Raw genomic sequence first — 17,973 nt, 5'->3', positions numbered from 1 at the left:
TGTTGTCTAGCTATTACAGCACAAACTGTCAGCTTCATTCTTAGCTTTGCTGTGATACTCGAGATGGCCAACTTCTCTCAATTCCTCCCCGCAAAGATATAAGCTAACAGACTAGATTGGTTGTGTCACTGAGGGCACACAGCATGAGCCTACAAGCTTTTCTAATTTTCATCAGTATTTCAAAATACTATTGAGAGCTACTAGCTATATTCAACTAAAATGTTTGTTTTGCTAGTGTGCTTTGTATTATCCTTCTGATCATAAACAACTTCTGAAAGAAGAACTTAACACTGGAGATCTTCTGTGATTTCATGCAAGACACACAATATGCATTCATTTTATTTGTCTATGTTTGCTTTGGAGATGGTAGACACACTTCAGTTCTATCAGAGCGGAAGTTCCTAGATGACATGTATGAAATGACATGGCGCTTCTGCTATGTGAAGCATTAATAAAAGTTGTGTCATTTTAAGTGTTTTCTTCATTAAGATGAATGAAGTTTAACAATATTTCAATAAAGACTGATATAAAGAAAATACCTACTTAAACGTGTTTCAAGCATTTCTATTGGGTTTAATGTTAAATTTAATGGGATTCAGTGGTATAGTAATGAACTCTACTATAAAGTTCATTAATGCTAACAGCCAAAACAATATTAAACACAACACATACGATTATAGTCTGGGCTTGAACATCCAAAGTGCTGAACACTATCTCCACTGTTGTGAAATAAAATCAATAGCAATTTCAATTCAAGTAATTGAAAAATCCATTGATTTCTGTAGGACAAATCTTATGCTTCAAGACAAGCATAAGAATAAAAGCAAGCTTACAAAGAGAAGTCAGGACTTGAATTTTTTTTATGGAGAGACAAGAATCATATTTCATGTTTCTGGTCTGTGCTCTAGTTACCAAGGAAAGACCTGTAGGAGCCAGGAGTGTGGCTGGCATTCCTCTTTCAACAAAAATGCAAAATATAAAGATTGTAGTAGTATTGTAATGTACATAACACTGACCAGATACATTAATTAAGTTGTTTATGGCAGTGGCCTAGGAACTGTCTGATTATTCTTTTCAAGAAACAACTAAAGTACTAATTAATGTCTTAAAAAAAAAAGTGCAAGATTTTGCAAAAACTCTTTTCAAATTCTGAAAGCTTTTTAATCTTTTAATTAGCTTTGCAAAATATTGTAGAATCATAGACTCATAAAATAGTTAGGATTGGAAAGGACCTTAAGATCATCTAGTTCCAACCCCCCTGCCATGGGCAGTAACGCCTCACCCTAGACCATGTTGCCCAAGGCTCTGTCCAAGCTGCCTTGGACACTGACAGGGATGGAGCATTTACCACCTCTTTGGGGAACCATTCAGTGCCTCACCACCTGCACAGTAAAGAACTTCTTCCTTATATCTAACCTGAACTTCCCCTGTTTAAGTTGAAACCCATTACCCCTTGTCCTATCACTACAGTACTTGATGTCCCTCTCCAGCATCCTTGTAGGCCCCTTTCAGATACTGGAAGGCTGCTATGAGGTCACCACTATTGATTACTTATTTATTTTTATAGTAACACTGGAAGACCCACACAGCAATCTGATATCATAACTAGTACTTCAGTTAAAATAAGGTCGTGTATAAGTAGTAGACTTTTCAGTGGCCATCTAATAAAGCATATAGAGGAAAACCCCAGCACTGCAATCTCTTTATTTTCCAGCCACATATTTAATAAGAGTGATGATGACCTGTTGAACACAAAATGTATGCCTGAAGCTCTCTCTCTAACCCCTATTGATGAAGAGTATCTCGTTATCAGCTCAACATCTGTGACCTCACTTTCATGGGGAGGAAGCTCCGAGACACTCTCCACAACTATGATGACCCCACAACCACGTGCCTATGGTCCCTTCTCATCATCCATGCCAGCTAGAGAGACACATGACAGTGACAATGAATGGGAAGACTTGGAGGAACTAGAAGAAGAGAAGGAAGAAAAGGAAGATTGCACTAAGGTATGCAATAGGCACCAAAGTATTAATAGGTAGAATACATGGGAAAAGAAACAACTTTTAAGAATGCAACATTTTTAAATATTAATTTCAACTCATTATCTATGCTATTTCTGCATGGCTTTTTTTACTTTCCTGAATGTCTGGAATCCTCAAGTAAAGCAGACCTTCTGCAACACCCAGCTCTCCAGAATTCTTTACCAATTGCCTTAAAGGCCAAGTCCTTGCTCTCGCCACCTTATTATTTCTGCAGCTTTCCAGAATTCTGCAGTATTATTCCCAGTTTACAAAGGCCTAACAGTCCTCTAGTAGCTATAGCTACTAGAATTAATTGGAGTCAGCTACATGGGTTTCTTTCTGTCATGTTTTAAACCCATATGAAAAATCTCTTTGTAACAGTGATACTACTGTAATGTCCTGATAAGAAAGTGCGTTCCTTCTGCTAATTACTATACAAAATCTAAGGCTCAGTCTGAACATCTTGCATTCTTGCTGAAACTAATTTAGCTCTGAATTGATACTAATTTGGGATCACCAAGGCCAAAATTTATCTCCATCCATTTCCTTCAGTGTGACAGCAATAGCAGTATTAATAACAATAATAATCTCTGCACCCTAGTACTCTAATGCTTGCCAGCTCAGAGTATTCCAAGCCTTACTTTACACATTTCAAATACCAAAATTCCAGTCCCTGATGGTATTTTCTGCCTTATTAGGCCCTATCAGTCAATCATCATGAAGGTCCACTAGGTAAAAAGAAGTAAAATGAATTCTGGAGTAAAGCAGTGACAGATCAGAGAAGCCTTTATGTATGCTCTTATTCATATCATCTGCGGATCTGATTACTATCTGCATATAAAACACTGCATATAATCAAAGATATTAATGAAGCAACAGAAAAGCCTACAACAGACATATCTTGTGCTTATTTTAATAGGAAACAGAGATTTTTGTGACTTTGACAAAGTCAGAGAACAACAGTTATGGATTCTCTGTAGCTCTTAACAAAGTGGACTCTTGCCTCTTTGTTGATGAAATCTTGAATGATCCTGCCCTGTCTGATGGAAGACTAAGAAGGGGAGACAGAATCATTATGGTACAGTAATTGACTTTGAGTTTATACAGAGGAGAAAATAATTGCAGATCAATGCCATTTATATTGAGGATTCTTCCCTTCATAGAGTCCAGTTTAACACATACTTAGGCATGCAAGTGCAAATGAATCATATAATAAATGTAGTTCTGTTGACTTCAGCGGGACACGTTTCACACTGAATAGGTTGTATGACCAGGCAAATAACATGACTCATCTAACAGCAATGCAAGGCAACTGAGATATGAAATGCTTTCCCAATAAACTGAATCAATGTCATAAGATAGATTGCATACAAAGGATATAGGAGTTATGAATAAAGCCTGTTTTCAGTTTGGCTCATCTTCAGTTTTTCGTATTAGAATGTCTTCCTTGGTTATTTGCTACAAGACCTTGAATTTCAAGGAAAAAAAAGAGCTATTTTTATGAGAGCTCTCCATTTAGAAAAACAAAAGTCCAAAAAAGAAATCTTACTGCAATCTTAACTGTTGCATTCACTGACATTAAATACCACACCAAAGCAGTAACATGAAAGTGAAACTAATTTAAGTTCATATGCAAAATTAAGAGTGGAGGGATGAGTACATGATGGTCAATGAGATCTATGACATCATTTTACTGGTTTGTCATTTAGGTGAATGGAATTGATGTCACATCTTTACCATGCAATCAAGCCCTGACTTTACTGCAAAGCTCCCCTCCTGATCTGCACCTTGTGGTTGGTCGTGCTGACAGTGATCCACGTCCCTCTATTAGGCCAGATGAGATTCCTGAAATTACTCTCACCAAAGGTGCCAATGGACAGCTAGGTGTGTAATAAATATATGCTTGTTATTTTGGACAGGGATTATAGCAATCATAAGGTAATTATAGCCAACTGTGGTCTTAGATCAATATGATCTTGAGTGACCTTGACACCTTTATGCTCTTCACCATCACCCATGAGGATGAACAGCTTTATTTTGGGTAAGGCCTTAAAGGGAAGACCAATATCTCTTATTAGACCAGTGAAGCCAGTTGGATAAATGATCTTTGTATTATGACCCTGTCAGCTAATGTTTCTTGCAGATCTCTAGTCTCATATTTTTATGTTACTGATATACAGAAACTGTTGGTTGTAGATAATAATGTTGTACATTATAATGTCTACTACCTGATGAGATACATAAATATCTTTTTGGAGGGAAAGAAAACAAATTAGTTTGCTATTCAAAAAGTCTCCACTCAAATCCTTGTTTAACCATAAACACAAAGTTTGATCTACATTGTGCAAAACAAGTGATAAAAGAAATCCCCACACTGTATCTTGGTATTTTTGCAGAATGTGGTGAGTATTGTACACAGATACAACTGTAGACTCAGGAAACAGTATAAGTATATTTGCTCAGATATAGCATCCAGTTTCAAGTTCAAAACTAGCTTCTTTGGAGTTTTCTTGGATATTCTTGCACAATTCCATTTTTCACTGTATAGGTATCTCCTCATTTGTTTTATGTCTCCATTGCCTATGGCATTCTAAAGATTGCGGGGCACTTAAGCACTCTGGTAATGAGGGAGTTACTGCTATGCAGCTGAGGGTCTTACTCAAATCACTATTCAACATCAGGTGAAATGAAGCACTATTGAATAGCCAAAGCGTAGAGATAGACAATACCATTAAGTTTTTTCCATACATTTTTAGCATCTAATTGCATTTCACTCTCCCTGTCCAGCTCTTATTCCCCATATTACTGGGGTGACTGTTATTTATAATGTCAGTGATTTGTTCAGCCTATCCTTCAATGACCCACATCTATTCCATTAGGCTGTATGTCACTGACAGTGAAATTGAAAACACGCTGCTGCAAAAGATGCTTTCTCTGCATTATTCTAGGCTTGAAGCTGGCAGGAGGGGCTGGAAGCAAGTTACAAGGTATTTATGTGCTAGAAATAGTGCCTGGCTCTCCCGCCAGTGTGGAAGGCAGTTTGCAGCCACGAGATCAGATTGTTTACATCTGTGGACTGTGGACTGAGGGCATTAGCCTGGATGATGCAGTGAGAGTGTGTGAAGCTGCCACCCAGCATGTCCAAATCAAAGCCACAAGGTAAATCTGAGCATACTCAACCTTCATCCTAATGTTGAAGCAAGTTCTTCAATTTTACATAAACAAGTCAAACAATAAAACCAAGACAAACTACAAGAAAAATGTTTTAACTCAAAGGTCTAAACATTGCCATTTGATAAATAACATCCATAAGATATCTTCACTCCTTGTAATTACAGCTAACACAATGAGTACAAGTACACTCATACAATACAAATGAGATATCTCCAAACTGTCACCCAAATACAAATGTGGACGTTTAACCACGAGGCTGGCCATCATTTTCAGGTATCCTTTTCTCTAGGGAAAGTCCTCCGCTAGCGCCAACCTTGTGCATACAATCTTAGATTGACAACTACAGGCAAGAAACTGCCTCTGATGGAAAACTCTGAGTTACTTACAAAAGCCAAACATTTTGACAAAAGATCATTCTGACTTTATATCGGAGGAACCAAAGCTGAATTCAAAATATACCACAAAGCAGTTTTATAATAGGACAGATGGCTCAACATGTTCTTTATTTCCCCAACCCAGGGAAATAAATAAATTAAATAAAAATGTTTCACTGTTGTTAAATACATATAAATGGTTTATATATTCATATAAATACTCTTTGGGAAAACACCCTTAACAAAATCATAGAAGTACAACCACAATTCAGACAACTGACTTTCTAAAAAGATTTTTCATATGTGCTTTACAAAGCATGCAGCTCTTAATGGCTCACATATTTCACTTTTTCTGCCCCCAGAAATGGTAATCCAGTGGTTCCTATAGAGCAGGAGAATAGTAAGTAAGGCTAATATGTTATTATTTTTTTTTTAGTTCAAAACTTGCTTCTGATTTTGGAAATAAGCATAAGGTATTGATTCATTGCCTTTAAAACATTATTAAGAGATTGTAACATGGCATTCAGTTATGGCGATTCTAAGAGTCTGAAGAAAATTTGGTAGGTCCTTAAAGATAGAAATTAAATGTATAGTTCTCTGTAAAAAAAGTATTTATTGTCTTTTGCATAGTTTCTATTTTTTTTAAATTCATATTAAAAGGGAATTTTAAGTGGTTGTATTTCAACATCTGGTTTGATTGAAACTATTTAATATGAGCCACTACTTCATCATCTAGACCAACTTTCCAACTTTTTAAACTGCTATCAGTAAATCTATAGAAAATCAGAAACAGGCAGCACCAATATCCCTTAGTTAATATATAACAGCTTTCCTAGAGTATATTTAATACTGTAACTAACACAAAAGTACAATAATCATCTGCACTGCAAAGACATGACCAGAACTGCTGCAGCAGTAGAAGGAAACTCAGCAAGCAGAGGTTGCATCTGCACCATCAGATGGAAGGATAGGTATCGCATCTACATCACTGCACAGAAAGTGCCTTACCAATGTGAGTCATACTTTCCAGTGTACATTTGGCTGCAGTTTTCAGTCAGGCCTGACCTTCAGTTTCATTTACTTGACTCAATATCTGATATTTTTTTTAATAAATTTTTTTTTTTTAAAGATGACCTGAAAAAGTACCCCTGGAACAGAATTACTTGTATGCCTACACTCATCTTAATACTAGCATCTGACTACCTGAAGAAATTATTCCAAGTCAAGCTAGTTACAGGTTTCCGACCCTAAAACAACTAGTCATGTGTTTGCTTTTATAATCTGAAGCAGTTTATTTACTGAAGAACAAACTTCTTTGAATTTTCTACAGCTAAAGTTACATGCGCTCTCAGTTCCTGTGGTATAGCTAAAACATGGTAAAAGCATATCCTGATAGGACCTTGCTTACACATCCTTGTGCCATGAGCTTTGCATATTCTGAGATTTCTCAAGACACCTGCAAAATAGGTTACCAGATCTGATCCACCTGTGATACAGATTTATGAACTCTACAATAGTACAGTTACCCACCTCTCTTATAAAACAAGATTCTTCACTTTTCTAAGGCACTTAAATCTATAGTAATTTGGTATTTTGTGTTCTGTTCTATCATCTTTGATAGATTTATAGAAAATCCATAACAATTTGCAATTAAGGAAACAACTCTTCATTTGATAGACTCTCAATCACAAAAATGCATACTAAAATTGCAAATGCAACAGGGAGCTCTTTTTTTCCTTTAAAACCAGCAGAAAACTTACAGAATTAAAGAACAGTTAGGGTTGGAAAGGACCTTAAGATCATCTGGTTCCAACCCCCCTGCCATGGGCAGGGATGCCTCAACCTAGACCATGTTGCCAAAGACTCTGTTCAACCTGGCCTTGAATATTGCCAGGGATGGGGCATTCACCACTTCCTTGCGCAACCCATTCCAGTGCCTCAGCACCTGCACAGTAAAGAACTTCTTCCTTATATCTAACCTGAACTTCCCCTGTTTAAGTTGAAACCCATTACCCCTTGTCCTATTGCTACATTCCCTGATAAACAGCCTCTCTCTGGCATCCTTGTAGGCCCCCTTTGGATACTGGAAGGCTGCTATGAGGCCACCAGTATTGATTCTTTCTTCCTTGTATCTAGTCTGAACTTCTCCTGTTTATTTTGAAACCCATTACCCCTTGTCCTATTGCTACATTTTCTATAATTCATACAATGAAGAATACTTTTTGGAAAACAACGAAGATCACCAAGATGATAAAGCAAAATCCCAAAACTGCGGCTGGGTGGCTAGAGGTGGGAGTGTCAAGAAATGCACATTTTTTTCTTACAAATCTGTCTGTTCAGACACTAAAATGCCCTGCTTCTTCCTCTGCCTGATCATTGCCACATGTCTCGAACGACTCAGTCTGATCTCTGATTGTTGTTACAATTTTAAAAATAGCAATGACTGAGATGCAACAGCTCTGCAATTCATGACAGAATTGTTTATATTACTGTGCAAACTGGCAAACTTAATAACGCAGTAGTAAGTGTCTCAAACTGCCTCATGTAGTGTCAATACTGGATATTGATTCTTTGTTTAATAATCTAAGCAAAGAGTTTACATTCCACTGTGTATATGAAGGTTAGCAGGAGGCCTGTCAGAACAAACCTACATGTGTGCTTTTAGGGCCACCTGCTGAGACAGAGAAAGCCAATATTTCTTTCTCAGATGAAAACCTGAATTCCCAAGAACAGCATCTGCTGCATCAACATGGTAAGGAACTCAGTATTTTTCAATCAGGGTTTGTAAAATTACATGCCTTCTCTTTGAAAGAAAATGAGTCTCTAGGTGGTACTGGCCACACCTGGGAAAGATTAATTCTTCATAAACAAAACTGCCTCCCTCAGCTTTTCAGAAAACATTTATACATTACCTGTCATCCATCTAGAGTGTCTGACCCTATAATATGCAGCTTTTAAAGCTTGTTTTGGAACCTGCTCACTGGGACATAACAAGTCTACACAGTAATGCACAGAAAGTTAAGTTTGCAGTTCAGGAGTGTAAGCCCACATATGTCCTCAAATTTATTTTTTTTTTTGTATTTTACATGTCAAGTAGAAAATGTTTTATTACGCCTCTGAATATGATTTTGAGAGTTATACTGCTGCCACTGCTTTTTCACAGAGAAACATTTGGAGGAAACAAACTGTGATGCTGAGCAAAACACACCTGATTCTCCAGAATGTAAGGTAAGTGACAAGTTTATCAAGTGTGACATGGTCCGTCAAGTGAAGTGAGCTATATGGAGTGAGATTTTTTTTCAACAGTGATATTTCAACAGTATTTGATTCCTCTCCAGTTTCTCTGAAAATGTGAATATAATGCATTTGGAGAGTGTCCTGTGAAGTATTGAATTCCTTCAATCTTCATGGACTAGGCTGCCTTGAATACTCCTGGAGTTAGGCTCTTCTGTTACTGTTTTTCAGCGTATGATATCATGGAATCTAGGGCAAATAAGTGCAACTGTAATTGCAAAATATTTTCCACAACAATTTTTGTAATCTCACTTAATATATTTCATTCTGAAATTCTCAGATGGGGGCATTTGAAAAGAGTGTAAAATTACTCAAAACCTTTGGAGTATTCTGCAGTATTGACATAAGCCCTAACGGTTGAATTTATCAAAATTAATGCCATTTTTGAAATGATGACTTCTTAAAATACACGTGTGCTCCTCAAAAAAAGAATTTCCATGCTCAACACACAATGCTTCAAAATTCTTACAAGTGCAAGCACCACTTCTGTTTGTGCAAAAATGTGGAAAAAAACATTACATGGAAGTGAAATTGCCCACATTGGGACTGATATTTCATGGGAATTGATTTACTAGTTTTCTCTTGACTGTGGTTTGCAAAAGGCTGCTCTCTTGTTAAAATTAGACCTCCAACCTGGCAGAAAAATGGAAACTATTTTCTCACTTTTGATTAAGTCATCACTATTACTGCTTCTTCTGCACCATTTAATCCATGATGGTTTATCTGTTCAACATGCTAAAATAATTTCTGATGGTGACATTTGCAACACAGGAACAAGTCATGCTGCAAGTCATAAATATTTCTAGGTTGCTGCTATTTCTGACATAATATTTGACCCTAAGAAAGCAGCTTATTTTAAAACTGAATGAAATGCTAAAGCCAAACAGATAGGTATGTTGGGGTTGCAAGTTTAAGATTTGCAATATAGAATAATAAAATAATGGAGGATGTAAGGATCACCTGCTACAAGCTCAGGAGTGTTGCATCCCAACTAGAAGGAAGTGCAGCAGGAGGGCCAGGAGACCTCCTTGGGTGGATAAGGAGCTCCTGAGGAAAATTCAATTGAAAAAAGAGGCTTATAAAAAGTGGAAGCAAGGACAGGCAGCCTGGGAAGAACACAGGGATGTTGTCTGGGAAGCTAGGGACCAGGTTAGGAAAGCCAAGGCCCAGTTAGAATTAAACTTACCTAGGGATATTAAGGATAACGGGAAGGGATTCTATGGCTACATAGCAAATAAAAAACAGACTAGGGACAACGTATGCCCTCTAAGGAAGCTCTCAGGAGAACCGGCTACACAGGATTTGGAGAAGGCTGAGGTTCTGAATGACTTCTTTGCCTCAGTCTTCACTGGCAAAGGCTCTGACAAAACCACCCAAGTCTCGGAAGGTAGACACAGGGACTGTGAGAATGAAGACCTTGGGCCCACTGTAGGAGAGGATCTGGTTCGAGACCATCTTAAGAACCTGAATGTGCACAAGTCCATGGGTCCTGATGAAATCCATCCGCGGGTCCTGAAGGAGCTGGGGAATGAAGTTGCTAAGCCGCTGTCCAGCATATCTGAAAAATCATGGCAGTCAGGTGAAGTTCCCGATGACTGGAAAAAGGGAAATATAACCCCCATTTTCAAGAAGGGGAAAATGGATGACCCAGGTAATTACAGACCAGTCAGTCTCACCTCTATGCCTGGCAAAATCTTGGAGCAGATTCTCCTGGAAGGCATGCTAAGGCACATGAAAATCAACAAGGTGCTTGGTGACAGCCAGCATGGCTTCACTAAGGGGAAATCCTGCCTGACCAATTTGGTGGCCTTCTATGATGGGCCTACAGAGCTGATGGACAGGGGTAGAGCAGTTGATGTCATCTACCTGGACTTGTGCAAAGCATTCGATACTGTCCCACACAACATCCTTGTCTCTATATTGGAGAGACATCAATTTGATGGATGGACCACTCAGTGGATAAAGAACTGGCTGGATGGCCGCACACAAAGAGTTGTTGTCAATGGCTCAATGTCTGGCTGGAGACCAGTAACGAGTGGTGTCCCTCAGGGATCGATGTTGGGACCGGTCCTGTTCAATATCTTTATCAGTAACATGGACAGTGGGATTGAGCGCGCCCTCACCAGGTTTGCCGATGACACCAAGCTGTGTGGTTCAGTTGGTACGCTGGAGGGAAGGAATGCCATCCAGAGGGACCTTGACACGCTTGTGAGGTGGGCTGATGCCAACCTTATGAAGTTTAACCATGCCAAGTGCAAGGTCCTACACCTGGGTCGGAGCAATCCCAGGCACAGCTACAGGTTGGGCAAAGAAGAGATTCAGAGCAGCCCTGTGGAGAAAGACTTGGGGGTGTTGGTTGATGGGAAAATGAACATGAGCCGGCTTAAGTGTGCGCTTGCAGCCCCGAATGCCAACCTTATCCTGGGCTGCACCAAAAGGAGTGTGACCAGCAGGTCAAAAGAGGTGATCCTGCCCCTCTACTCTGCTCTCATGAGACCTCACTTGGAGTATGCAGTTCGGGTGTCCTCAACATAAAAAGGACATGGAACTGTTGGAACAAGTCCAGAGGAGGGCCACGAGGATGATCAGGGGACTGGAGCACCTCCCGTATGAAGACAGGCTGAGGAAGTTGGGGCTGTTCAGCCTAGAGAAGAGAAGGCTGCGTGGAGACCTCATAGCAGCCTTCCAGTATCTGAAGGGGGCCTATAGGGATGCTGGGGAGGGACTCTTCATTAGGGACTGTAGTGATAGGACAAGGGGTAACGGGTTAAAACTTAAACAGGGGAAGTTTAGATTGGAAATAAGGAAGAAATTCTTTCCTGTTAGGGTGGTGAGGCACTGGAATGGGTTGCCCAGGGAGGTTGTGAATGCTCCATCCCTGGCAGTGTTCAAGACCAGGTTGGACAAGGCCTTGGGTGATATGATTTAGTGAAAGGTGTCCCTGCCCATGGCAGGGGGTTTGGAACTAGATGATCTTAAGGTCCTTTCCAACCCTAACCATTCTATGATTCTATGATTCTATGTACTGCATTACCATCATGCTGGAGAGAAGAGTGACTTGTTTGTCAGTGAAGGTGATGTATTTGAAACGTTATAAAAGGATTACAAAAGTAAGTTTTTCCTTGCTATTAAGAGGTTATTTTCCCCTCCAGCAGTTATTGAAAAGGATTATGGATATAAGTATGTACTATTTTCATTCTGATACATACATGCAGCTGCTATTTTAATATACGGAAGCTCTATATACCTATTCAGGAGAAGGATATATCCCATAATCTACATAACTGAGTGAGGACTGTGAAGCATAATTGGATTATTTAGTATTAAAAATGCAAAAAAAGCACAGCCCTAACTAAACTCTACTTAAGACTACACCCTTGTCTATTGTAGGACTTCATTATTAAGATTGAGCTGGAAAGAGCGGAAAATGGAAGCCTAGGATTTGCACTCGTAGGTGGAAGAAATGGCAGGGCTGTCCTAATAAAGGCCATCAGCCCAGACAGCATTGCAGACACAGATGGAAGGCTTCAAGTTGGTGACATCCTGCTTAAGGTACTGCTTGTTCTTCATTGTTTTGGCCTACAATTTCTCTAGGTATTCTATGATCAGCATTCTGTTCAGTATAAAGGCTGCACAGGTTGGAAATCTGGGGCTGCTTGGCACAGTAATAGGAGCCCTCAGCTCCTGAGGGTCAGACGGCTGTTCTGCCTCCCTAACCTCCATCCCTCGCCTAACATTCAGCTTCCTTTGGGACTGGGCCTCTCTACAGCTGGAGGTGGCTGTTGGCTATTCCAGCAGAGAAGCAAACCCAGGACAGCAGGGCAAGTGACAAAGTGCAATCACTCTGTAGTGTAACTGTGCACAGTGAGGATTACACATGGTTACACATGAAAAAAATCAGGGAAGGAAGAGTTAACTGACCAAGCATGCATATAACAGCTAACCAAGAGGATACTGGGAGGAATCTATCATCAGTGCCAGTCAGGTATTACCAAGACAAGCAAAAAGCACTGGAATTAGAACTTTTGAATCTTTAATTAAAATCTTACTATTTAACCATCTCTTAATGTAAATCATGTTTTGGATTTTTGGGGGGTGTTTGAGTTTTATTTTTACCCCAAATTATTTTTTCCTCCCCCTCCAGGAGTTTCAGTAGTTCTGTTTGCTTTTCTATTTTTCATTTACTTTCGTTTACTTTCATTTACTTCCGTCTTCCATCTGAATTATGGGGGGAACAATGCCCTCCTAGTGTCTCAGAAGAGGTGCAGACTACACTTTTGTGCTGTACTGCTGGCAATCATGGTATAAAGAAGTACACAGGAGAGGATCAAGGAAGTTACTAAAGTGGGAGGGGATGAGGACACATGAAGTGCAAAGTGCTCAATGCAGATTAATGCGATTAAAAAACATTTCTGTTACAGGAACCTGGAAGTATATATCATTGTATTTTTTCAGGTGAATGAGACTTTTGTGTCTGGCCTGCCACGCCAAACAGTTACAGATTTGCTGCGCAAGGCTCAAGGCACTGTTCAACTCACTGTGTGCCGAAGGATGGCTTTGCATTGGGCTTATTCAGGCAACCAAAGTGAGAGTATACCTTCGCCTCCAAACACAAAAGCAGGGCCTGGTAAGCAGCTACATCCACTCAGTAGACAGTAAAGTGAGATTATGTGTTGCCTGGGTTCAGCAGTACAAACTTTACAGTTAGTCCTGATTCATAGCTTCACATACAAACACATTCTTCATCCTGATCTGCAGCTCTGGATAAGCTACTCAAGACATAGGACCATAGGGAAGGAATGCCCAAGCGTCAGTTTTAAGTCTAGAAATAGTGGAAGCAAAGCTGCAAGACCCTCACAGAACCTTTAACTCAACTTTTATTTTTAAGTCATGGAGGCTCCTGGTCTGATTTTACCCAGTTTTATTCAACTCACTGATGGAATCACAGCCAGTTATTGACCCAGCTGTTAAAACACATTTCCCATAAATTTCACACCCCAGCACTCTTACCTTATCTCTAGGAAGCATCAGTTCTACCTGACAAACAGCTCCTCTCCTTTCTGTGTGTGTGCAAACCCAGAAGCCTTGGCTCCCAGATTGATTGCTACTAATTTGAGAGCACATCAATGTGCACAGGGCAAAACTCGCACAGCTGACTAACTCTAATAGAAAAAAGCTTATGCTGCAGACTCTGCTCTAATGAACATTCAAAATCAAAATACTAATTAAAGCTATGAGTGGAAGGATGGATATACTATTAACAACAGATTATGGGTTTATATACCTCAACCACCTATTTTCTTGAACACTGAGGAGAAAATTCAGTGGGAAGAATATATAATTCCTTCTTAATATACCTTCTAGCTCATCAGTTACAAATTGGAGGCTTTGTTTCAAATCTTTGTAGGCAAGAAGCTAGTGTCATTGCTATTTACTTTCTCCTCAGCTGATGAGGAAGAGATGCTGAGCTGACTGCGGTTTTGACATATTTTAGAGCAAACATTTATGCATCTAGTCAGCTTTACTGATGCGAACTTGCCTGTAGAGGTATTTTAGGCAATTCTGCAGCTGCTCCATAGGGTTCAAAGATCTCAGTTTTTTCAGTATCTATTAGACTGAACCTAATCATCTTGAACTTCTAGCCAGTGTCTTAAGTGCTGGATACTCCTTCACTTACTGGAAGCTGCCTCTGAGTTTCAAGAGCAAAGCTTTTCCATAAGGATGTAAAAGCTATGATCAGCACCAGCTTCAAAGGAGGATGTTCACTGGCCCATCTCTATTCTAGTTTCTGGGGGTTAATAATGAAAATAAATAAATAAATAAATAAATAAAGTAAGGATAGCCAATTATAAAAAGGCTGATTGGAGCTCTTGCTCTATTAAGGTCTGTGGAATTATTCCCATTCACTTCAGTAAGACTAGCCTTTTCTCCAGCTCTGCAAATTCAAGGAATTAGTTGTGGGCACATTTATTTGCATCTCACGGCACTGGTGAATTACACAGTTGCTGGAAAGTTTAAATTGTTTTCCTGGACCAACAAAACCCAGTGGTATTATAGAAGCACTGGCATTAAAGTTCATCCATGGTATTTGGGCCTTAGGAATGGGCTGGATTAGAGAGGGCAGAATTAAATTCTGTTTCAGTGTTTTTAACTGCTATTGATACAGGGGTCTCTTCAGTGTATCTTCTGGCAACCTGAATTATGCTGGCTTCTTCAGTGGTGATATATAATATCTGTGTTGTACTAACCCTCTCAGAGCATCCATGAAAGGGATAGTCCATGCCAGTTTCTGGCAATGTATCTCAGTGCTTTTTCCAAGGTTGAAGTCCTCTGGTGTGCGTGGCACAGAAGAAATGACTATATTTTCATGCTTCGTAGGGATTTTGTTTTGATTTTGTTTTCTGGTGTTCAGATAGTGCAGAGGGAAGCCTGCGAGCTCAGCCTGTTCTCACTTTCAAGGAAGAAGAATCCAACCAGATGTGTACCAAGGTAAAAATCTGAATCATGCTTCTAGAAGTTATCAGGGAATGTACTCAACGTTTGTGAACCACACCTTCTTAACAAAAAAGGATTAGGGTGAGGGAAGTGTGCTACAATGATGGGAACTGCTAACATTTGAATGAGTCAGGGGGTTCCACTGAGATAAGAGCATATAATTAGCATAATATATATACACTAAAGAGGGGAAGGGGGAAGTGGAAGGCTGCATATGCAAGTCTAATTCTTGTACTTTTTAACACTGGAATGAATGATAAGTTAATTTTACCATTCTTTCAGTTTTTTAAAACAATACACTTTAGAAGATTTCTATTCAACTGTCTTCTATAAATATTCATAACTCCAAGGGTCCCAAACTTCTTCAAACATGTTTATGTTTTTGAATCTTACTAAGTCCTGTAAGACGTTCCACATCAAATTTTACAGCATCTATTATTTCTAAGTTTACAATTGTAAAACCACTACTCAGGAAATGTGAGAAATGTAGGTCTTTTTATCATCCACAACAAATAAACCAAAATAATCAAACTAGAAAAGAAAAATGGAAGAAATCATTGATGTGAATAAGATGAGAAAACTTTTAAAAGGAATTTGTTTGAGGAAGTTTTAAGTACTCTGTTGGAATGGGTGTTGAACTAAACTGTTAAGAGATTGATGAAATGTAATATCAAAACAAGGTCATGCCTATATTTTGACAAAGAAGTACACCCAGGAAATAAAAAATGAAATAAAAAATAGGAGATAGTACTAAGGTTACAGTTTCCTTATTAGATCCCCAAGTTAGCAAAGTGTTAATGCACAAATGTAGTTTTAAGCATGTAGTAAAGTCTATCTAAGCACATGCTAAAATTTTGTGCTGAATTAGTTTCATTAAGTGTTCGTTATTTCAAGCTTGCCTTTAGCTGTTTCCTGTGAATAGAAACTATTTATGCTTTACTTTATAGAGCACAGCTGCCATCTACTCTAAAGATGTAGACTCTGAAAATGACAACCCATTGAAAAAAAATCACAGATGCAAAAAAGCAGCAGTAAGATACCTTTCCTTAGCAAATAGAAAAAAAAAAATCTATACAGCATTCTCCAATCAATGCAGTTAGTAGGTGCAGAAACTGGGTAAATTAATTCATTATTAAATAGGCAGCCATGAATTTCCCTGTTCTAATGGGAAAGTACAAGCACAAAAGTAAGAAAATAAGGCGCAAGTGGAAGCTACCATTAAGATTCTGTGGGGCATTCAGTAGTTTATACTGTATAACATGTCACAGTACTCTGAGTACATCTGGAATATTAAGGAGGGAAAGAAAAAGAAACACCACTGAACTAGAATTTAAATCATTATCTATCAAGGGTTTCAACTCAGAAGGAGCCACTTCCACAAACATGATGCAGATGCAGATGTCCTGAATCACTATTTAAATGCAGAATCCATTTATAATTCTCTAGGATGGAAAACCAGCCACCAATATTATCACTTCTGCATATGGAGGGTGATCAAGGGCCTGCCTTCTCTGTTAGTTGAGTACTTCTTCAGTAGAGCAGCTGCACCCAGCTTCTACCAGCTGGCATCGTTGTGTCTGAGACAGAAAAAGGAAATTATTACCAACGATTCCATCTCAGACAGTGGTGCTTTCTCCCAGTAAGAGCTAAGGAGGTGAAGAATACAGCATGACTCATGATTCCTGTGATTGCATTTTCTTTATGAGATTGGGGAGGATATGACTAACATGAAACTTTTCAAAGTTTAGTCATTAATTCTAAGTTGTAGGGATTCTGAAGACTGTATTGTTATGAAACTCACAAATACTTTTTACACCTAGTGGCTTCTTACTCCTAGTACGTACTACAATGCTGAATCAAAGTTGCATACTTTCTTCTGAAAGTGGAAACTGTTCTGTTTTCCCTTCCATTCCTGACTGAAGGACACATTTTTTACAGATATAAGAAACAATGTCAATGAAAGTAACTACATGCTTGATGTTTCTATGTACTGATTTTTCACAGCTTTTTCGCATTTTAAACCTGCAGGATCTAGATAGCACACACGATTCGCTTCTGCAAGGTCAGCTGTCTGGACGAGACTGTAAGGATATAATCTGTAACATTTCAGACAGGTAAGTCTTTCAAATGAATTAAAACTATTAAAATAAATAGTATGGCTAATTTATCTTTTATTTCCAGAACTGTCCTAATATGGAGTGCAAATTCACCCATGTGTCCGAAATGACAGAAATACAGTTCTGTTGGAATACAGCTCCATCTGCAGTAAGAAATGCTAAACAGCTTCCACGCAACTATTAAATGAAACACAGGCTTCTAGCTCTAACAGCTCATGCAGACATGCCTAAGCTAGCTTTAGCTTTTCTAGCTGAGGAGGAGAGAGAACAGTGGTACCACTATCACATTGCTGTGGGGAGGGTACCTGTGGGTTCTACTAAGTCTTCTGAGCAGCACTTGCAGCCTGGGCTGGACCTTGTGCTATTATGCCTGTAGCAATCCAGATTTTGAACTCCAGACATCTGAGAGACAGGAGAATTTGAGACTGTTACTCCAAAGAAAGTACATGCTACAGGAAGAGAAGAATTTTACTTCAAATTTAAAATTCACAGTAC

General features: G+C 39.0%; 2 protein-coding genes across 5 annotated transcripts in view; one reads left to right on the top strand and one right to left on the bottom strand.

Moving 5' to 3' along the window:
• The window catches only part of MAPK8 (mitogen-activated protein kinase 8), a 192,600-nt gene that overhangs the window by 116,921 nt on the left and 57,706 nt on the right, over positions 1-17,973 (bottom strand). The window lies entirely within an intron of this gene.
• The window catches only part of FRMPD2 (FERM and PDZ domain containing 2), a 62,787-nt gene that overhangs the window by 33,479 nt on the left and 11,335 nt on the right, over positions 1-17,973 (top strand). Inside the window, exons 26-36 of one of the 4 annotated variants that reach the window (XM_062606864.1) lie at positions 1,814-2,009; positions 2,944-3,102; positions 3,734-3,908; positions 4,973-5,183; positions 5,935-5,972; positions 8,238-8,324; positions 8,736-8,800; positions 12,257-12,418; positions 13,322-13,493; positions 15,279-15,355; positions 17,390-17,475. In XM_062606864.1, coding sequence (XP_062462848.1) covers positions 1,814-2,009; positions 2,944-3,102; positions 3,734-3,908; positions 4,973-5,183; positions 5,935-5,972; positions 8,238-8,324; positions 8,736-8,800; positions 12,257-12,418; positions 13,322-13,493; positions 15,279-15,355; positions 17,390-17,475 — 1,428 coding nt within the window. Of the gene's footprint in view, positions 1-1,714; positions 2,010-2,943; positions 3,103-3,733; positions 3,909-4,972; positions 5,184-5,934; positions 5,973-8,237; positions 8,325-8,735; positions 8,801-12,256; positions 12,419-13,321; positions 13,494-15,278; positions 15,356-17,389; positions 17,476-17,973 lie in introns of all 4 variants that reach the window. The other 3 variants (XM_062606865.1, XM_062606866.1, XM_062606867.1) reach the window with 3 other exon arrangements.

Source organism: Pezoporus occidentalis, unplaced genomic scaffold (genome assembly GCF_034315485.1).
Source record: "Pezoporus occidentalis ecotype Australia unplaced genomic scaffold, CSIRO_AGI_Poc_V1 ctg98, whole genome shotgun sequence".
Lineage (NCBI taxonomy): Eukaryota > Metazoa > Chordata > Aves > Psittaciformes > Psittacidae > Pezoporus > Pezoporus occidentalis.
This window is presented reverse-complemented; position numbering and strand designations above follow the sequence as displayed.